At 40.1% G+C, this 23,358-nt stretch overlaps 1 protein-coding gene across 1 annotated transcript in view; it reads right to left on the reverse strand.

The window, feature by feature from the left end:
• The window catches only part of POU6F2 (POU class 6 homeobox 2), a 389,805-nt gene that overhangs the window by 262,637 nt on the left and 103,810 nt on the right, over nucleotides 1-23,358 (reverse strand). Inside the window, exons 2-3 of the mRNA XM_061414518.1 lie at nucleotides 5,452-5,540; nucleotides 2,183-2,411 (exon numbers count right to left, since the gene is read on the reverse strand). Of these exons, the coding sequence (XP_061270502.1) occupies nucleotides 2,183-2,411; nucleotides 5,452-5,540 (318 nt within the window). The remainder of the gene's footprint in view (nucleotides 1-2,182; nucleotides 2,412-5,451; nucleotides 5,541-23,358) is intronic.

Below are 23,358 nucleotides of genomic sequence, written 5' to 3' on the forward strand. Positions count from 1 at the left end.
TGGTTGTTTTTTTTTCAGGCTAGTGAATTCTGGGTGGTGAAGAACTTATGTAGGAAGATGTGACAGGAACAAAAAGCCCAAGGAAACTGGGAGAGAACTTTCCCAGACTCTAACAGTGACTTAGAGTTGGGATTCATTCATAATGATATACAAGAGAAAGGTGTTTGGAAGAAGAGTTTGAGTGTTAAGAATATATAGGAAACTTCCTATAACTGGCTGACTTACAACTGGGAGGTGTTTATTAATGACCTCCTGGTCATTAACACGGAGAAAAAGGGACAAATGTCCCCTTAGAGAAGAACTTGACCATCAGTTTTAATACTCTTCTGAAGAGGAGCAATATGGAAATTGTGTGAGAAGCACCCACCAAGGGATAAGAAGAGCCAGCACTGTTATGGAAACTACTTAAACAGGATACAAATCTTAGGATTCATTTTCTGAAACCAAAGGTGCCAAATTCCAAAGAACCAAATTCCAAACTAAAAGCTAATACTAAATTGAATAATTAAAAAGAGAGACAGGGGGAAATCTTGACGGGAGTCCACACTGGACCAGTCACTCATACTGAACCCTTAAAAATAATCAGGCACTAAAATCCTAAGAACACCAAATCATAATAAAGATACAAAAAGGCTGGCCTTTTTAGACTCTGTCTTTGGCATCCACTTTAACCAAACAAGATTAATTCATGACCTAGGAACTCCGTGAGCTTATGTTTATTTATAATATTCAATATTCCCATAAGCGCAAATGTTCCAAATGGAAGATTGCATTTTGATAATGCCCGTTTCTTCATTAAGTTTTCATCATCCACCTACATTAAAAAGCCTCTCCCTACACTTTGTTGCTTTAGCTTTCACCTTGTTTATTCCTGCCTTATTTGCTTAATCTTGAGATCCTGGCTTCCCAGGCACTCTCAAATTTGAAACAAGCAAAGTTTGTGCATTAGCGTGTCCTGAACATGCATGATTTATGAACGGCAGGTTTCTTGGCACAATTTAATGGTATAAGAGAGACTTTGTTTTAAACATTAAAGTGAAAGTCAAAAAGTGGCCACAATGGGTGGGACACTAAAACATAGAGTGTGTAAAGAAGTTTGGGTCAAGAGTTAACCAGGTCTTACTTGGTCTGTTCCTTAATCTATGGACTGACACTCTGACTAATTTAATAGGTTTTAAGGGGCCCTGACTTTTGAGCTACAAAAAGTACTTTAAATTTGTTATTCTGATAACTTGCTCAACCAAACTCTCACTCCATAAAAAATTCAATTGCTAACATTTATACCAATGGAGAAAACAGAAGCCCTGACTTTTGACCAACTAAAAAAGTACTTTATATCATTATTCTGATAACTTGCCCAACCAAAGTCTCACTCTGAAAAAAAAAAAATTTGCCAACATTTGTATTAGTGGAGAAAGCAACCTTCTTTGACCGGTCCAAAATAAATTTGTTTTCTCCTTTTTAGGCATCGTCATCATATTCAAGCTATTTTTCATCATAACAGTTCTTCCTCTGACAGTCTTTTGTAAATCAGTCTATCAGTCAGTGTTACCAAATCTTCTAATGAAAAATAAAAACTTTCATGCTATCAAGAGAACTACTCATCCTGAGTAAAGTTGGAGTTCAATTCTTATTATATGCTCATGATTATATAAGAGTTCTCTATATGTCTGTTTTCCCTATTATAAAATATGATCTCAAATAACATAATTTTTATTTAATAATTATAACTAAAATATATTAAGAAAAATAAGTTAATTATTCCAAATGATACCTTTTATTTGAGATGTTCTAAATACTTCACACACAAGTAATGTCTAACCTTTCTTTGCAGGTGGCTAAATTGAAGAACTCATGAGATTATATTTCAAGTCCTCAAATAATGACACAATCATCTGACATCTAAGTTTTTGATGTGTCATTCAATGATTGCTCATAAATGCTTCCAGAAGCCCTGAAAAGACTCAAATCAATATTAAAACATAAAGACTGATACAGCCCATGACTTGAGCAAACTCAGGATTCACAGACACCCTGAAACTTTGCTTCCTACATAAACCTTCCATTGCCTTTATGGTGAAAGCAACTTTAAACCACATTCAACATTCAGAGCACTTGTCCACTATAGAGAACAGGGGTCAGTGGATAACACCCTATAGGACACAGAGACACAGTGGGTTACCTTGTAGATTTTGCAATGGCAGAGTCATAATGCCTCCGGCTGCAGCTGCTGCTACCAGCCCTTGGATGTTGGTGAGATTCGCAGTAGGCAGTGTGAGGACCAGTCCTTGCTGCCCCCCGAGCTGTCCGGCCATGTTGAAGGGGATGAGGATAGGCTGGTTGAGGGCCGGCGTGCCTCCGGGCATCACACCAGCAACTGCAGAGGCTAACTGCTGTGCTGTCAGAAGTGGCTGCAAGGGAACAGACAATCCCAGCTCACTTTCCAGTGGAACTAAGATATGGGCTTTTAGAGCATTTTTCTTCCACTTAAGCTCCATCAGAAAGTTCCTGAACAAGTAGCAAAGAAACAAGTCCTATTCCAGAGAAAATGAGTGACTTGTAGAAAAAAAATCGAAATTGTATTTCATTAATTTTTTGGAAACTTTTATTTGGTTTGGAAAGCACAAATATATTTCAAAGTAATACTCTACATTTATATATTATTCTTTAAGTGAATTTCACTTACATATTTTCTTCCAATGAACCCTACTCTTATATATCTGAAACTCTCTGTTAACTTATTCTGTTGTTTCAAAAAGAACTCATTAGAATCAGTGGAATTTGTTGATTCAAAAAGAGCAATGAAATATTATTTTCATTTATTACATTAGCAAAAAATGCAAAAGATTTACCCAAAGCTGGTAAATCTATAGTGACATCACTGTATGGATTTAGGACATGTGGACTGGCATAAGCCTTTTGGAAAGCAGTTTGAAAATCTGTATCAAGAGCTACAAAAATATTCATCCTCTTTTGACTCAGAAAATATTCCTGGGATATATTTCTGAAGAAATAATTTTTTAAAAAAGATAAATGAAAATACACATTACATTTAAAAATACATAAATGTTGAAAAAGTTTGTTACAGTACTAAACATGTTAAGATATTACGTAGTCTTTAAAATGGGTCATCTGACATCTCTAGAAAAATAGAAAATATTTATGAGAATATATAAAATTAACTGGATAATAATTAAGTAAATGATTAATAAATCGCTACTAAAATGGTAAAATTACACATTACACATGTATAATGACAAGATCTAAAAAGGAATATAGGAAAACAAAGACATTTGATGAGGATAAATTTTAAAAGCTTTAAAAAATTTCTTTGGCTATTATGCTAATATTCTTTGTCCAGTTAAAACAACACTAAAAACATATTTATATCCACTACTTATCCAACAGCCATTGTTTGACATGGCAAGGCAGCTGCACAGGTGTGGAATTCTCAGCACCAGATGTATCTGAGCTCAGGTGTGAGCACAGGTGCGGCTCTTCAGGATGACTGATGAGTAGGAAAGACTCCTTGAGCAACCAGACCAGATAACCAGAGGGTGATACATGGGACTTCCATTGCACCCCTGAAGGAGCAATGGACCTAATTCCATGCTCATTTTTCTTCTAGAGGAACCAATAAAAAACTCTCATTGGGGAGTTTCAACTTTTTTGTTTTTAATGCAGTATGATTCTATAAAGTAAAAGGTAAGCATAGTACAAAGCCCAATGCATAATAGCCAGACATGATTCTAACATATATTAACTCTGATGTCCTACCAATGACATATGAGAGTTAGTAACATGCTCAAAGTTACATACTCAGAGAAGTGGGGTCGGGGGTTTCAGATCCAGCCAGGATATTCCAGAGCCCATACCTCACTCCCTTCTCCACACAGAACAGATTTGGAGAAGTGGGGTGGCTTTATCTCAAGCATGGTGGGGAGAGCTGGGCCCACTTTCTGGTTATTCCCTAAAGTCACCCCTCAAGAGCCCTTCCAGAGAGCCCTCTGAAGAAGCACTGGAACACCATGCACCCTGGTTTTAGAACCACTCCTCTGAACTCCACGGGACTAGTACCTAATACATCTGCTAGACTTCGCTAAATTCTCACAAAGTAGCTGTGCCTCTCTTTAAAAGTTACACTAAAAGACAAAATAAACATTTTTTTAGGAATAAGTACAAAATGATAAGCTGATCTTCAGATTGCTGGTGTCATATCGCTGCCAATAGTAATATCAGGATGAGAGGGTAGGCAAACAGGCAGTATCAGACTGTGTACAGGCCACAGATTTGGTTGATGCAGCCTGTAGCATTTTTAAAAATTGAGTTCATGGGATTACAGCAGGGCATGTACTCTTAGCTTGTCCCAGTGTCTCTCGCTTCTCACTGGGTGTGTTGTGCTCTGTTTCTAACCTGAGGCCTTAAAGTTGTTACACTTGGTATGTTCATACACACACACACACACACACACACACACAATGTCACAAGCATGAAATTAGAAAGGGCATGACCAAAAGAAGTTAGTTTCTGAGACGCCCAGTAAAATTCTCTCTGGGCTCCATCAGAGTTCAGGCATCTCCCCAGGCTTTCTGTCTGGAGCACAGAGGTATCCATGCTCTGAGATGGATGTTGGAATCTGAGGCCACAGGGAGATGTGATGGCAGCTGGAATAAGAAAATCAAGACCAACTTAAGCTCTAAACGTGGGTTTTCAAGCTTTTCTTGGACTGATGAGCCCCAAAATGCTGAAAGTGACTCATTTTCAGGAAAAACTATCACAGCCAAAGAGGGAGAAAGGCTCAAGGATCAGCTTCTTTTTCCATAAAAGTGGGTGAACTCTGAGAGCTTCACACTAAAGGACAGAGATTTTTTTAAAAAAATGCCCAGCCTTTTATAATTGCGTTCTACATCTTCATATAACCACACCAGGCGGCAAAAAACAAATATTGGACTTTAAAAAATAATGAATGTATTTCTTTATTAATGCAGGAGCTATATGTGATGTACAATATTGTCAAACCCAATAAGCTGAACTTGCATTAAAATTGCATTAACTTTTTTATATTAAATCATGTCTTGTATTTCAAAAAACGGCTATGGTAAGGTTGAAATAACTTAATTTTCTTCACACTCCAGTCATTAAAGTTTTACTTTCCAGAAAACTGAATGGTAACCCACAGTACAACTGTAGTGGGTTTTAAGGAAAAAAAGTTTCCAAATGATTAAAATCAAGATTCCCTTGAAAAAGAGAAGAGTTCTGCTAACACATTCTTTTTTCTTGATGGTATTTCATAAATAATGTAGTCATACAGCTTCCCATACAAAAATTTATCACCATCTTTGCTCTGTTGGAGTTAATTGGTTTTAACTCATTCTTATTTTATTTGTTTGGTTACTTATATGGTTAAACCATCGGAAATGCAGCCAAATGCAGCAGTTGAAAGATACTGACCTGTGGTCCAACTGGGAAAGGGGGGTGGGTCTGACTGGCCTGATGTTCAGGAGTGCCTGGGTCTGACAGTGCTGGGTTTCCTCTGGCCCCTGGAATTCAAAAGAGAAGTGCGCCCTTAATATAAAATCCACCCTGGGAACTTCACATGACCCCATTTTCCTGTGATGTCACATAACATTAAGGCACAGATGATATGCCAGAGTGCTTTATCAATAGCTCCAGAGCTCAAATCACTTGTCAACTGCATACATTATGCTAACGGACATTCGGGATGGACAAAGTCATTCCAGGAGGGACAAGGCCGGCCGTGACAGCAGAGAAAATGACACCATCATCCGTCGTGCTAATAGGCTTGCATTATACATCAGCTTGCAGGGGGTGTGCCAACGCGGCCCCTGTGTGCGAAACCGCATCCTTTATGCACAGGCGGGCAACACCTAATCTAATTTCCCAAAGCCAGGGAAAGCCTGATCTCAGACATGACCAAGCACATCTATATTATCCCTTAACATGGCTTCATACCCTTAAGCTCTTTCTCCATACATATTTCAGACATTGAATCTCATGGATACATTTTCCAGAAAACAAGAGCTTTTCCTTTTTTTAATTGAATTATAGTTGATTCACAATGTTGTATTAATTTCAGGTGTACAGAACAGTGATTCAGATATATATATAGATATATATATATATACACACATGTATATATATGTTCTTTTGCCTTATAGGTTATTACAAGATACTGCTGTACAGAAGGTTCTTGTGGTGGCAGTTAGGTCCTAAAAAGTTCATGTGTCTCCTTAAGCAAATTTCCTCTGTGCTAACTGACCATCACCCTACCCTCAAGGATCCCCACTGTGGTGAGCCTAGAACATAACATATTTGTTTTGCTAGAATCCTGTTGGATGCTAAAGCATGGGAAACAAAATTCAATCAAAATAGCAGATCTTTCAAATCTTCTTAAATCTTCTCTGAGTATATGCTTATATGCTCTTTTTCAGGACCAACCAAAGAATGTGATGTAGTGGCTATAACAATAAATACAGGAATAAATGAACAAGTAAATAAATAAATAAAGCTAGCAGCCATTTTTTAGGGTTCTTAGTTGGAAGCTTTTGTTTTCTTGGTGGTTGAAATCCAATTCCAAGCCATCCTTAACAAGATCCTCTTTTCTGATGTTTGTCATATGAATAGCAAGTGGAAGACAATTCAAGCCCTGTTTACTGGCAGGCCATGGATGACCAAGAAGAAAAGATATGATTCTGTCACACTTATAAATTTTAAAGAAGGTGTTATTGGCTCATTTAAAATGAATTCTTCTATATATTCTCCAAAGGGACAGACTTATAAATAATGGAAATGGGGAAAAAAATACTTCAGCGCATTAAGCTACAAATAAAATTGACTGCTACATATTATTCAATTGACTTCTATCTCCACAGCCATGTGTCAATCATAACAGCATTTTATAATAGGATTAAGCAATAAATGTGCAAATCCATTATGCAGAAATCTGAAAATCTGATTAATTTGTAATATTTTTTTTGTGTGCAGAAAGTCAGGAATGGACATTGCTTGGGGAATACTTACAAGCATTCTATTGAAATTTCTAAATTGATTTGGAACAAACTAATAAAAACACAGACTTGCTGACATTTTATAAAGTGAATTCTGTCAAAATATGTTTGGCATTTTAATGATTGCTGTCATTTAATAACAAGGGTAAGATGACCCGTCATAAGATGCCCACAATTTTCCCATAATGTGCAGGAGACCTTTCTTCTAAATTTTTTATATGTGATTTATTTATTATGCTTGGGTAGCAGGGCACTTTAAACTGGGAGGTGCATTATGCAGTGTAAATCTCACAACTTCAGTTCTTATACACTCAAGTCCTATTTTGCCTTCAAATTTTCCGTAGAGCTTTATCTTCTTTTATAAAGCTAACCAGATATCTAGTGATGATCAATTAGGTAAATTCTCAAATGGTTAAAAACCTTTGATGCTTTTTATGAAGATGCTTTTAAAAATTGATTTGTTCTTTATATTTTCCTGACGTGGATTTTTACATCTAACTGTAAGAAGGAAGTTTTACAATGCACAGGAAAACAGAAAAATCTGTGTACACAATTTAAACATACATATCTTGAGTAAGGAGGGAACAAACCTCAGCCATTGATTCATTCTCCTGTTGGAATGCTCGAACTATCTCATTTTCAGAAAGGAGCAATGATTGCCTGCAGGACTTTTGGATGAAAATAGGAATGATAGCTGATGTTGATCATGTTGATATTGATCATATCATGATCATGATGTAGGTATGTTTCTTTCTTTATATCTTTAGCTCAAGTTATCTGCAAACACATGCCTCGTTTTTATTTTGCAGTAATGACCTCAACATATCTTTATGCTTTCACATTAAACTCTCTTAAACCACATTCCCCAAAATACATATATCTTAATTTAAAATTTTTTCTATACTGTGCCAGGCCCTTCTGTCTCATACTTCTTTCATCAGTACTGGGACCACTCTTTGATTCTGTTTCTAATGCCACATCATGTAATGTTTGAGATCTGTCCCATTCAGGCACAGTGTCACAAGATGGTGTCTTTGTTACCCATAACTTGACACAGATTACATTTGCTTACATTTTATTCTCTGTTGCTGGAGGCTCTCACCAGCGCACAGCAGCTTGTTTTGAGGCTGGTTATTCTCAAAAACCATGTTCAGTGCGGTCCAGGGCAATTCCACACAATTTCATGTGTAAAATGAAGTCTTTCATAGGCTCTAGAGAAGATTATGTATGCTCTTCTGCCTGGATCAAAAAGTAATGTTTCTCCTTAATGCGCATCTTCATTTCCCCCAAACGTATGTATCACGCACAACCTTGCAGGACCATAAACTAATCAGTCTGGGTCGTAAGGCAGCTCCCAAATCAGGGGCCTTCTCAGAAGTTGGAGAGGGGATACAGCAGTCAGATTGAATAAATGACATTGGCTAAGGGTTTCAGAGAGATTTGAAGCAGGGCTCAGCTGTAAGTTAGCAGAGAATTTGAGGTTAGATATGGGCACAGATATGAAAACGTGAACTTAAATGGGTCGGGCAGGTTACTCCTGATCACAGTCCCAGGAAATATGCTACCTCTCTGGAGATCAAAGAAGCACAGAAAGCTCTCTGTGGCCTGTTCTGAATTTAATAGTCTAGACTTTTCAGGCAGGAACTGTGAGATCTAGAAGGGCAAGGACTGTGTTCGCTGGTTTAATGCTTTATGTCCAGCTCTTAATGTAGGTATCATTCACATTGATTGAATACTCACTCAATGGAAACAGAGGTTTGGCTTTTAATTGGGAACTGGTTTAATTCCTTTAAAACAGGTATGGGCATCCACTTCACTAGTTACTCTTGTTTAGCATCAATTTTGGAAATATCTCTAAATTATTAGCTTCTTGGTAAATTCAATCACAATTCCAATTTTTGTTTTGTTTTTTGCTTGTTTAATTTTATTGGAGTATAGAGTATTGAGCAGAGTTCCCTGTGCTATACAGTAGTTCCTTATCAATTATTTATTCTAGTTTAGATATTAAAAGCAGTTTGGTGGACAGGTTAAAAGCAAGGACTCTTAAATTTGAAACTCTACTTGGGTTGAGATTTAGCCTGGCCAGTTAACTATCTGTGTGAACTTGGCCGATTTTCCAGTTTCTTCATGTGTATACACCAGTTTCTTCTTGCAAAAACCTGGGGAAATAATTCTATGTCTTTCATAGGGTTGCTATGGTGATAATTAAATGAGCACATATATTTGTAAATATCTTAGAAAAGTGCATGTTTGTCATAAAATTGTTATTTCTCTTGACTAGTTATAAGATTTAATTTATATTCAATACAATATTTAATGTTATTTAATTTGCCCATCATATCTTCTTGCCCCAAGTCAACTCAATACATACTCCCATGCCTACGTGTGCTGTCCCCATTGACTCACACCCCACCCTACCTGTATGCTCTGTACCACTTGATAAATGTTTGGATCTGAACTAAATGGTCAGGTCTGTAAGAGCCTACGAAGTGAGATGTTCATCAATAATGCTTCCTTTGGTCCACGGTAACATGACCAGGTAATAGGGCACAAAGATATTGGCTATTTGCTCCCAAATTCTCACCAAGACCATAGCTTAGATCAAAAGTTCTTACCGAGGCCCGTGAATCAGAATTCTCTGTGGAGATTCCTGAATACATCCTTCATAAGCCTACTGACAGACTGTCTAAGAGGTGGCCAGTGTGTACATTTTTATAAAACTCCACTGGTGATAGAAGACCATGGGAATACACAGTGGCTCAGATGCTGTCCAGACAAGTCTGAATCTCTCTGTGCTGAGGATGTCACGTACAATCAGTTTTACAACAGCAGATGGGTCATCAGCCAGCATTACCCCCTTGGCCCTCCAAGTTCCTTCAGCTGAAGCATTCCTCCATTGCAACCCTGGTGGCATTCCAGCTTAGCAAGGGGACAATCCATGTCAGATGCACCTATTTTATAATGTTCATAGGTACCTCAAGGAGTCTAAAACCTGATTTTAAAAGGGATCATAACATAAAATTTAAAATAGCTATATTCTATTTCTTATTTCTTTTGTAGCTTTATCAGATGCAATTAATGAATGTTGTTGACTGAAAAGCAAATGAATTAGTCTCCTATAACATTTACAGTTTGGGGTCTTCATTCAGTTTTTTTTTCCATTGTCAAAATATATTAATGGGCTTTAATTTTTGAGTACCTAAAGTTAAAAATAATAAGATGATCAGGAAATAAAATAAAATAGCTATATAATAGGAGTCACTTCTCTAAATACAGGGATCCCTGATAGAAGTCTGCCAAGGAAAGGATAAGTCATAAATGTTGGAGACACTGAAAGACTGATCAGGAGTTTGGCTGAAATACCACAATAAAACTTAATTTTAATCATTAGGATGCCTGCTTATCAGAGCATTGGTTCATTTAACACTACCTTTCCAGTATTGGTCTTGTATCTAATATCTGCAAAGCTGCTGGCTGCTCTTTCTGCTCTGGAGGGCCTGGCCATCCACAGAACTGGGGAGGGGGAAGGTGATACCTCTTTAGTACCTTCTGGATTGAAGGAGTCTCAAAAGTTGCATGCCTCCCCGCCCCCAAGTCAAGGTCAGAGTTCCTGAATGACCATCACTGCATTCCTTATAGCAATTTAGCTTCGCTTTTGCAAATTAAAAAAAAAAAAGACTGTTTTGTATAATGATTTTTATTAATTGAGGCAAACAAGACTTAGTACGTCTTAGCAATTCTAAGAGTAAAACAGATGTGCGCTCCAGAATAAAGGAGCAGATGGAGGAGAAAACAGAGTTGCATGTTTGAGTGGCTCATCAGAATACACCAGTTCCACTTTCTCCTCGGCCATCCCTCGAACAGTCAGTTTATGAGATTCCCTGGCTAATGACCAATGCATTTTTAATGAATCAGGTTCTTCAGAGGGAGAGTTTGGGTTTCTGTCTGTGATGCATTAGCATAAACATAATCACACGAAGGTCACAGGGATCCCTTAGCTTTTTCTGGCATTTATACCTTTCCTGCCCATTGTCTGCTGTTTTCACCAGGGAGTGAGGTGATGCAGAAGTTGCTTGTTATAAGATGGGTGGTTGAATGCATTATTATTTCATGTTGGGCATGTGAACTCAGCTAAGCAGGGCAGAAGCCCCCTCAAAATTAAACTTCCCTTTCTTTCAATTTCTTCAAGATTCCTAAATGCCAAAAGGGAGCGGAGGTTGTCTATAAACACCTTTCCAGAGCCATTGCTACTGTCTGCAATTTTTTTTATTGCCTGTCAAGTTTTCTTTAGGATACTCGTCACACATGTATTTATGTCCAGAACACTATACAGATCCCCAGTGGACCTGGAGACTCTAAAGTAATAAGCTGCACTTGAAAAATCTAACATTTATTAATTCACACAGGGTTTGTGCATTTTTGCAAGTTCTGTTGTCAAGTACTTGTAACTTCACCCACTGAGGGAGGCAAGGAGAACAGTAAATGTCCATGACATTAATGGGAAGAATGGATCCCTTTAGTCTGTTAGCAGGTGACTTATCTGGCCTTTGGTGGTAGGAAATTCAGTTATCTTTGAGTGAGGGGTCTAGATCCTTGATGGTTTTAAAAGCTATATTTATGTAAAGGCTGTACAAAAGCATGAAAAGTTAAACAGAGATTCAAGATATCCAGGTAAAGGAGAACAAGAAACCCTACAAATCCCTTATTTGGACTTGACTATCTGAAGATGCTTTTGTAATATCTATCAAAGTTATTCAATAATTGCTTCAGTCCTCCATGTAGACTTACTCCATATGTGCTCTGGAAACCTTTACAGACATTTTTTCCCTCTCAAAATTTCCTAAATCTCCCTTCAGTCTTTGTTCAACAATTTTTACCATTTATTTTCACATCCATCTCATAAAAACAGAGCTGAACTCCTGTGATATCCAGGCCAATAAAGTTCTCAATTTCTGTAAATGCTTCCTCTCAGAAAAGAGATGAAAAAAGAGACAGTCATCAAATATACTTAAGCAAAATTCCACAACACACTGTTGGCCTGTGGAGAGCTTTGGGGTACGTATTATCCCTGAGCACTGCTGTCTCTACAAGAGTATAGATTCTTTCAGGGCAAACACTCTTTCTCACTCACCTTTGTGTCTGCTGCAGGCCAGCTCTGGGCTTGGAATGTATGTATGCTCCTATGTATGTATGTATATAGGTATGTTGGTGTTTAGGTGTGTGGTTCCTAAAATGAAGAAGATGTGTATCAACATGTGCTGAAACAGTTTAAAAACAGATTTTAAGACACCTGAAAATGATCTGTCTCATTTTAAAAATGTCTTTCCTGATCTAAGAAGCTTTACTAACTTCAACACCTTTTTGCCAATAAGTGGCCACTTCCTCTGGCAAGGTCACTACTAGGGGGTCATGCTCAACACTGCACTGGCCTCAGGGATGATGGCCTTGCTCTCAACCTACTGAGGGGATCCTGGCACAGACCCTCGGGACACAAAGGTTGTGTCCATCCTGTGTTTCAGCGTCCATCTAGGGAGTTGTTTCCGTGCTTAGGAGGGCTGCCTACATAATTTACGGTGTTCAATGCCAAATGCAAAGGCAAGTCCCTAGCCTGGGGCTGAGAAGTCAATCTCCCCCTTCCTCAGGATTGCTGCCTTAGTCCATGGCAGATGGGTAAACCCAAGGGATTGCAATCTCCACACTGGGATGCATTGGACACCTGGATTGTGGTGAGTTGCATGTTGATTGTATGACTCTCCCCACACCTGAGCCCAGATCGCCAAAAAGGGCAGAAGTGTGAAGGCAACAGTTACGCTCCAGCTTTCAGGGTTCCCAGGGCACCCAGGCCAGAGAGCAGGTGGCTGAGAACTGCTGTGTCCTGGGGAAGTGGGGACATAGTGGCTGGACCCCCAGAGCTCCAAGCTTCCCGGCGTCCCACCCATGTTCTTGTTGTCCCTTTGGACCTGACCACAAAACACAATTTCAAAGATAAATTATTAAGAATTTCAAGATGGTGACCTCAGAGCATTAGGTTCCAAACATGGGGCCCTGCTGGGAGCTGAGATGCATGTGCCTGCGATGGCTGATGGCCCATGAAGCAGGCCCTGCCCAAGGGACCTTCTTGTCAAAGGTCTTTAAATTTTGAAAATTGCATGTAAACTTACAACTGCTTTGAGGGCCATTTTCCAAATCAGCGCAAATTCTGATAAGAGTGTTTGTGTCCCCAGAGGAACTTAGACATGGCTTTTTTCTCCCCCCAAAAAGACTGAATTCACAAATCAGCATGTTAATATCAATGACCATGTAAATATACCATTTGGTGGAAAATTAAGATAAAATTTTGCTTAGTTTTCTATCAGTTCTCAGTAACTATCCCTAAAATGGGGAGACAGGGCATGAATTGCTTAAAGGAGAAATCATAGAGAAGATGTATTTTCTCAGTTGCGGACCTATCTTACTAACAGTGTTATACTTTCACTAACAAAAAACAGATTTTTCCCCCTCCTGACCAGTTTCCAAGTTTGATGACAAGGGTCTTGGAATGAGATCAAGACACTCTGAGGTGGAATCACTGGCCTAGTTTTAAAGGTCGCCTGGGTTACATACCCATGGTAAAATATGCATGAATTACTGAGAACTAACCTTAAATAGGCTTGAACTGGTCCAAGCTGATAATTTGCTTTAAAATTTTGGTGCAAGCTTATGTGAAGAGTGTGTGTATGTGTGTGTGTGTGTGTTTGTGTGTGCGTGTGCATGCGTGCATGCATGTGCTAGGGTGGAGATGAGGCAGAAGGGAGGGAAACTAGTCTATTTTTCTTGCCATCGTCACAGTACAAGTGGAAGGGTCAGAAGTCGCTATGGTTCTTTTTGCAATAGCCCTTACAGCAACTTTTGTTTGTTTCTAATATCTGCAAGGCTTTCCTTGCAGCTACCCTGACCTACAGACCTGCCCCATCAAAAGTCTCATTGAGTTTTTAAACTGTTTTCAGTATATTAAGGTTCTTAGGTGAGGAGCCCCCAAGATGGGCAGACCTTAGGAACACTGTGGATCCAGTTCCAGACCACCATAACAAAGCAAATAATGCAATAAAGCAATTCACACAATTTTGGGGGGTTTCCCAGTGCATATAAAAGTTATTCTGACACTATACTGTAGCCCATTAAGTATGAGATAGTATTAAGTCTAAGAAATGTATACATTGTAATTTTAAAATACTTATAAAAATGCTGACCATCATCTGATAACACAGGGTAGCCATAGATCTTCAATTTGTAAAGAAATGCAATGACTGTGAAGCATATTAAAGCACAATAAAACAAGGTGTGCCTGTAGATACTTGGACCCCAAGTCTGAGAAGGAGATGAGGGTGAAATAGAGGGAGCTATGTCGTGGTTACACGAGCTCAAACTCCTGGCTCAGACGGAAGTCAGGTGGAAACCACAATGATGTATGGGTTCCCTCTTCTCCAGACCTACATGCCTTCCAGAGGTCTGAACTCTGCACAACCTTTCAGCAGCAAGAAAGCTGCTGAACTGACATTCAGAATATGATTTAACCATGAGCCACAATGGAAGAAATCATTTCTTCAATTGGAAATGATGGCCTCTGGGTGCAGTCGCTTCTGATAACACATGCGGTACAAGATCTCAGAGACCCTCAGTACAGTAAGCGCATGGCCCTAGATCCACAGTGACTGCAAAGAGCAGGTGATTAGATCATCACAGACTGTTGACTTTCCCAGACTGAGATTTCACGGGGCAGTCCAATTAAAGCAGCCAATTAATGATTGTGAGAATAGAAAGATCTCAACATTTCATTTTGCCAAGTACAAATATTTTTTAAATTGCTACATACTCTCATGATCTGATAATACACACATTTTAAAGCCTTTCTCACACCCCAAAGGGTGTATTCTCCGATTAAAGGAAGATCCTTTAAATTGAAGCAATTCAGATTAATGAAAAACTCATTGCATTGGACATTTTTTCCCATTCTCCCTTTGTCTTGTGTCTGCTTTGTTGCAGAGGGACACTGGTCTGTCCCAAAGCATTCAGGAGCTTCTGGGTGACCTGATAGGATTTGAGGAGTCATAGCAGTTCTCTCTTTTCACTCCTCCAGGCATAAGAAATGTCTGACCAACTCCCAAAATGTTTCTTCTTTTGAATAAGTAATTATTTTGCCTTGATCATTTTATAGAGATATCGGTATAATTTGCTTGACATATAAAGTTCTATGTGCCAAGTAATACATTAATTACACACATATATATGTATAATTAACCCTTGGGCTTCCCTGGTGGCTCAGATGGTAAAGAATCTACCTGCAATGTGGGAGACCCGGGTTTGATCCCTGGGTCAGGAAGATCCCCTGGAGGAGGGAATGGCAACCTTCTCCAGTATTCTTCCCTGGAGAATCCCATGGACAGAGGAACCTGGTGGGTTACAGTCCATGAGGCCACAAAGAGTCCAACACGACTGAGCGAATAAGCAGCATCATTAACCCTTATGTGTGCATGTGTGTGTGCTCATTCACTTCAGTCATGTCCGACTCTTTGTGACTCTATGGACTGTACCCGGCCAGGCTCCTTTGTCCTCTGGATTCTCTAGGCAAGAATACTGGAATGGGTTGCCATGCCCTCCTCCAGGGATTTTCCCCACCCAAGGATCAAACCCACACCTCGTGCATTTCCTGCATTGAAGGCGGATTCTTTACCCACTGGGCCACCTGGGAAACCCATTAACCCTTATACTAACCCTATAGGGTGCTTATGATTATTATGTCCATTTGTACAGGATACTAAGGTTTATAGAGGGTAACTCACTGCTATGTACATACCTAATTAGTGATAGTTGTTGTTGTTCAGTTACTAAGTCATGTCCAACTCTTTTGCAAGCCCATGGACTGTAGCCCACCAGGTTCCTCTGTCCATGGGATTTCCCAGGCAAGAATACCAGAGTGAGATGCCATTTCTTTCTCCAGGGGATCTTCCTGGGCCAGGGATTGAATTCTTGCCTCCTGCATTGTTAGGTGGATTCTTTACCTCTGAGCCACCTTGGAAGCCAGTTAGTGACACAGACATGACTATATCCCAGGATATCTGATAGATGGAAAGCCCACATCTGTATCAGCTAGACTACTCCACTGCTCAAATATTTTATAATAGCTAGAATCCATGGAATACTTACTTTAGGCCAGACACTTTGTTTAGTATTTTGTATACATTTTCTCACTAAATCTCCAAAGAAGCCCTGTGTTACAGGATTATCATTCCCCTTTCACAGATCTGGAAACTGAGGTTTAGACAGTTAAGCAACTCACCTGTGGCCACAGTTAGTGAATTTGAAATTGGGATTTGAACCCAATTCCATCTGACTCCAAGGCTTACACTACCCTATAAATCACATGAAATGTCCCAGAGAGACAGAACACAATAAATCCCAACATTGTGATAGAAACTGTATTCGGGGGATATTTTCTTCTGTACCTAGTGGACCCCGGCTCCAGAGACCTCTAGGTACCCGGTCTGGGAGGGGTGATGGAAAAAAGAAAATGGAACACAGTGAGGGAGAGCGACTTCCACCAGAGAAGTCCAGTGACTTCCGTAGGTCTTTCCTGTGTCCCATTTGTTCCCAGATATATCCTGACAAGTTCCTAAGAAGCATCCCAATCTACTTTAAAATAATGTTCATAATCAGCAAAAAGACAGCTGCATTTAGTTTAGGATCTCTGTATTCAAGATGTGATCGCTGGACCAGCAGCATCAGTATCTCCTGGGACCTTGCTAAGAAGGCGGACCTGCAGGTCTCAGTCCATCCAGGGTCTCAGACTCCCTGAATCAGAACCTGCCTTGAAAGAAAATCCCCAGGTGATTCATACTCACAATAAAGTGTGAGAAGCACTGGTTTTGAGTTTATAACTCCTTTCCTGCCTTCTTCCTCCCCTCCCTCCCTCCTACGTTCCTCCCTTCCTTCCTCCCCAACTTCCTTCCTTCATTCCCTTGGGTGGCATTTGAAGTGTAACTGCACGTAAAACGCCCACCTTTTAGCAGACTTCGGCAGTGGACTGTTACATCCTCTCTCACGGAAGCTGGGCGGGGACAGGTGAGAATGCAGGGAAAGCAAACATTCCAGAGACACACTCTCTCACAGTAATAACCCCGGAGCACGTCTCACCCGTGCAACCCGGTGGGAGGACTCCCAGTGAAAAGGTTCACAGCGGGAAGAGTTGCTCCTACATTCTTAAAGGAAGCGTATTTGTCCTTTTAAAAACACAACAAAACTGATGCCAGATGTAGCCCAATATCCGCGCTCTGTGATTTATGGCAATTTTCCTGACACTTTCTCTTTCCATATCCATATCTTTGCTTTTCCATTTGTGAGGTTCCGTGAAGATAAGAGTCTGCCTCTCCATTTCAGTTATTTACTCTCAGAACAGCACATTCTTTGCAAAAGTAGCCAGAGCACTGCTTTTAAAAAGGGGGAATAAAAATTTTAAACCCCTTAAAGCTGAAATAAAACTGCATTTCCACACAGATACTCCAAAAGGGTAGCAGCATTTGCGATCATTCTTGCGTGCAACTAAAGATTGGTGAAAGTGGGGTCATTTAGAACCCAGCAAAGGACAGGAAGGAAATACCCCGGAGGAATTACATTGCATGAAATCGTAGCATCACACCTAGTTAGCAAGCCCTTACAGTAATGGAGCTTCTATGACAGCATGACAACACAAGATTGGGCAGGAAGAAAAGGAGGTTGCACAACTCACTGTACAGATTGCTAAGTGCTGCCAAAGCTTTGGAGCTGGGGCAACAAAACACTGCCCCTGTAATAAGATGAAGTAGATCCAGAATATGGAAACTCAAATTAATGACCCATCAATAGATTGTTGGTTAGATTTCTGCCCCTTGAGAACTGGTTATAAAAAACCGAACAGTCAAACAACTAGTCCAATTCATGTGTCTCTGACCATTTTTCTCTCACTTAGCCTATTTATTTCTTAGCATTACTGTAATTGAAAAAGTATCTATTGCTAAAAGATGCTATTAACTTGAGTGCATTCATAGAGTGTTCTATCACTAATAGATTTAGGTCATATTTTTTCATCCTTTTAGCAAAGCATTATTTTGTTGTCCTCTTGTTCTGAAGATTTTGCTCCACTTAAAGTCAAATAGAACAAAAGCTTCACAGAACTTGTTCAGATTGGTTTTTAGCATTATTTTAACTCCATTACATGACAGGATCAAATGCGTAGCGATTTCCATTTGCTATATTAACTTATTTTTGGATCTGTGTCAGAGCTCATATTATACAAATATGTCTACGAAACATGACTTGGACTCAGATGATAATAGCAAAGTTTTAAGTCCAAATACTTTAAAAACTCAACTTCTCGAGCTTACATTTGGCTTTACAATGGTAGTTAGTCTCTGAATTTAAATAGAAAACAGAGCCAACCATTAACTACAATGGTGAAAAGGTGAAAGAGTGGAAGAAGAGCTGTCCAGTCATTTAAAAATATATACCACATTTCATCAAATCTAGGATGCTACTGATATAAAATTCATGAATATTATATGTTCTACCAAGAACAAAAAAAAAAGCTGCCAGTTAAACCAAGACATGACACTGATTATAAGACACATCCCAATTTTTATCCTAAAATCTTCCCTTTAAGATGTCACATTAAAATATGAGGGAGAATGCTGTGTATCTCAGAATGAACAAAATGCATTAGTATTCATTGGCCTTAATATATCTATAAATTATGGCATAGAAAATTGGTTCAGTTCAGTTCATTTCAGTCACTCAGTTCTATCCAACTCTTTGTGACCCCATGGACTGCAGCACGCCAGGCTTCCCTGTCCATCACCAACTCCCAGAGTTTATTCAAACTTATGTCCATTGAGTTGGTGATGCCATCCAACCATCTCATCCTCTGTTGTCCCCTTCTCCTCCTGACTTCAATCATTCCCAGCATCAGCGTCTTTTCAAATGAGTCAGTTCTTCGCATCAGGTGGCCAAAATATTGGAGTTTCAGCTTCAGCATCAGTCCTTCCAATGAATGTTCAGGACTGATTTCATTTAGGATGGGCTAGTTGGATCTCCTTGCAGTCCAAGGGACTCTCAAGAGTCTTCTCTAACACCACAGTTCAAAAGCATCAATTCTTCGGCGCTCAGCTTTCTTTATAGTTCACTCACATCCATACATAACTACTGGAAAAACCAAAGCTTTGACTAGACGGACCTTTGCTGGCAAAGTAATGTCTCTGCTTTTTAATATGCTGTCTAGGTTGGTCATAACTTTTCTTTCAGCGAGCAAGTGTCTTTTAATTTCATGGCTGCAGTCACCATCTGCAGTGATTTTGGAGCCCCAAAATATAATGTTCATCACTGTTTTCACTGTCTCCCCATCTATTTGCCATGAAGTGATGGGTCCGGATGCCATGATCTTAGTTTTCTGAATGTTGAGCCTCAAGCCAACTTTTTCACTCTCCTCTTTCACTTTCATCAAGAGGCTCATTAATTCTTCTTCACTTTTTGCTGTAAGGGTAGTGTCATCTGCATATCTGAGGTTATTGATATTTCTCCCAGCAATCTTGATTCCAGCTTGTGCTTCATCCAGCCCAGCGCTTCTCATGTTGTACACTGCATAGAAGTTAAATAAGCAGGGTGACAATATGCAGCCTTGACGTATTCCTTTTCCTATTTGGAACCAGTCTGCTGTTCCATGTCCAGTTCTAACTATTGCTTCCTGACCTGCATACAGATTTCTCAGGAGGCAGGTCAGGTGGTCTGGTATTTCTATCTCTTGAAGAATTTTCCAGTTTGTTGTGATCCACACAGTCAAAGGCTTTGGCATAGTCAATAAAGCAGAAGTAGATGTTTTTCTGGAACTCTCTCAGCACAGAGAATAAGTAATAGCATAAACTAGAAATTTTACATTAATCTCTAAATATCCTCAAGATTTGGTGAATCAGACTTCATGACTAGAATATGATAGTTGGATAAAATGCCTTATTTAGAAGAAAAGATTCAATCAAGAAAGGATCAGTGAAAGAAACTAACATTTCTAGAGCATCAGTCTGGCAATAGACTAGAATATTCTACATATGTCACCTCATTTAATCTTCATACCAACCCCACCCCCCAATCATCATATGAGAACTCATGTTCAGAAAATTTCAGCAACAGACATACATCCACAGCTTATTTTTTTTTAGAGGAGGAGGAGAAAGAGGAGATGGGATTCAAACCCACATTTGGTCAAGTCTGGGGCTTCAAGACACACTGTAAGCAAATGTATGCTGCTACTGCTGCTGCTGCTAAGTCGCCTCAGTCGTGTCCGACTCTGTGTGACCCCATAGACCACCAGGCTCCCCTGTCCTTGGGATTCTCCAGGCAAGAACACTGGAGTGGGTTGCCATTTCCTTCTCCAATGCATGAAAGCAAACAGTGAAAGGGAAGTTGCTCAGTCATGTCCAACTCTTAGCGACCCCATGGACTACAGCCTACCAGTCTCTTCCATCCATGGGATTTTCCAGGCAAGAGTACTGGAGTGGGGTGCCATTGATCTAAGAATATGTATGATGAGGTGTGTTTAGAAATGTCAACATGCTTCAGCCAAAGACTACCATGTAGTTGAACTTGATTTACAGACTCATTGACAGAAGGGAGACTGCAATGAGGCATCACAGTAAGAAAAGATGACATCCATCTGGGCTTGGGTTGAGTGATTTTTAGAGAGGGTTTGAGGAAGTGAAGCTTTGCTCTGGACTGGATGCTATCTGGAAGTCAAAGCAATATTATGATTGAATATTTTAATAATTCTTGTATAGAAGATAGGAAAGGAGGGATTAAAGCTATAATTGGAAAAAGAAAATATTCACTGATTATTAGCCAGGATGGGTGACTAGTTGGTCATTTTGTGGTCTTGACAATGTTCTTGTTTTTGTCTGTCTTTGGACATGATTATGAGGTGATCTTGGTTTTATCCCAGTCTGTCCTGGTCAGAGTGACCTTGTCTGATGTTATTCTGTGAAACTGTGTTCAGGAAGAGGACACCGAGGCCTCCTCTGAGTGCCCAGACATTGTATTCTGACAATACAGCCTGGAGTTAGAAAGAATTGTGTCTTCATCTTTGCTTCACCTGTGATGTCTGTGTGGCTCTGGATAAGTTACTCAACCTCTCTAATCTTGAGTTTCCCCAACAGTAAAATGGAGGTAGTCATGGCACCTGTATTATAGTTGTGATAGGGAAACAGATTACAGAGTGAAAAGAGCCCAGTGCTGCGCTTGGCAAAAATAAACTCTCAGCAAAGTTGGCTTCACTATCAGTTATTAGTGGAGCATTATTACAAATGATTATCCACTCACAGGTGATCTTGATGAAGAAGCAATGAGGAAAGCACAAGACCACAGAGAACACCCTTGAGAGGAACCTGTAAAATCAGACATATGCAACCAATATCCAAGAATGAATTCAGGTGTAGGAAAAAATGCAGGAAGACTGGAGAATGAGGATGATGCCTGAATCTAAATTGCCATATCTAAAAACTCCTCTGAAGTATTGCCCAGTGATCTGAACACATTTCCCTCAAGTCTAAAACAAACAAACAAACCAAAAAACTCATCATCTCCCCTCTCAAAAGCTCCAGTTCCTCCCAAATGCACAATTCCCATTCCTGTTCACCCTTCTCATCACACATGCTCCAAAAGCAAATCTCTAAATTCTCTTTGCCTGTTCTTTCTGCTTTTCCCCTTCTCCCCGAGAGATAGCCAACCAGCGTATCCCCAAATCTTGCACTCCAGCCTTGCATGCCACTCCCCCTTCTCTGTTTCAGCTGCCCTCTTCGTCACTCAGACCATGGGCACAGTCATCCTGCCTCCGACCTCTCCTGTTTCTCATCCATCCTACACACTGGTGCTGGTGAGCCCTATAAATACTGGAGATACCCCCACCTTTGGCTTCTACCTCTCGGATCTGCAGATGGGGGTGGTGAGGACTTGGCGTGAGCATGGTGACACTTCTGTCAGGAGACCTGTCACTGGTAAAGGCCAGCTCCAGGGAGAGACGTAAAGGGAACAGGAGTGCCTCATGGTGGGGAGCACAGGCTCTGAAGCCGGATTGCTTGCTGTCTCTACTATGTACCAGAGATGGGAGCTCAAGTGACTTATCTTCCTCTGCTCAGTTTCATCATCTGTAAAATTAAAATAAGAATAGTACCTCCTTCATAAAGTGAGGATTATGTACACTAATCCACATAATCAAAGTTTCTGGTACATAGTGAACAGTCAAGTTGAGCTTTCTTATCATTGTCATTGTTGTTGTTCTTATCATTACTGTTACACTTCAAGGGAGACAGAGCCCTATGCTGCAGTCCACATATCTGAGTGCATCGTCCAGAAGGGCTGTTGTACACAGAGTGGGCAGCGCTCTAGACAGCAGGCCTGGGAACTGTGGCCACAGCTGTTTGATCTGACAAAGATGCTCAACATTAGCTTCAAACATTGTCAATGCCTCAAGGGCAGGGTAGAGCTCGCAGGTGAGTCAGGAGAGAAGCACAGAGACAAGATGGAGCAGGATCCAACAGCAACCTCCCCTAGAGGTTTGCAAGGGCTCTGAGGCACAGGGAAGACAGGCACTGCTCCCAGCTCTGACCCGGGGGAGAGAGAACTCAGGCCAGAAGGACACACAGGCAAGTGTGAGCTAGGGTACAAAAGTAAAAAAGAAATTACACTTCTCAAGTGGAAGGTACAATTTTTAGGGCAATGTCTGGCAGAGATGGCTTTGGCCACAATGGTGCAATTGATGCCTGGGAATCTATACATGGGCTTGGTGGCATACAAACATGAGTCCAGAAAAGAACTCGGCTCCTAAGTGGATTCTAAGCACAGATGTACATATAAGCGGACTCAAAATCTGAATAGACACAGCCACAAAGGAGGTAGTGACTGCCCTCATGAGTGCGTAAACAGCAAGTGACTGCTCAGGGCACAGCCTGGATTCTGTTTGTATTTTATTTTACTTTATTGTGGTAAGGACACTTAACATGAGCTCTACCCTCAACAAAATTTTAAGTACACAATATAGTATTGTTACGATAGGCACAATGCAGTACCTATATAGAATTTATTCATTTTGAATAACTGAAATGTTAAACCCACTGAGGAGCAAATACCCTTCCCCATCCCATCTCCTGGCAACCACCGTTCAACTCTCTATCAGTTTGAAAATTTAAGATACTTCACATAAGTGGAATCATGAAGTGTTTGTCCTTCTGCGTCTGGCTTATTTCACTTAGCATAATGTACTCCAGGTCTGTTCATGTGGCAT

The sequence above is a fragment of the Bos javanicus genome, chromosome 4, assembly GCF_032452875.1.
Source record: "Bos javanicus breed banteng chromosome 4, ARS-OSU_banteng_1.0, whole genome shotgun sequence".
NCBI lineage: Eukaryota > Metazoa > Chordata > Mammalia > Artiodactyla > Bovidae > Bos > Bos javanicus.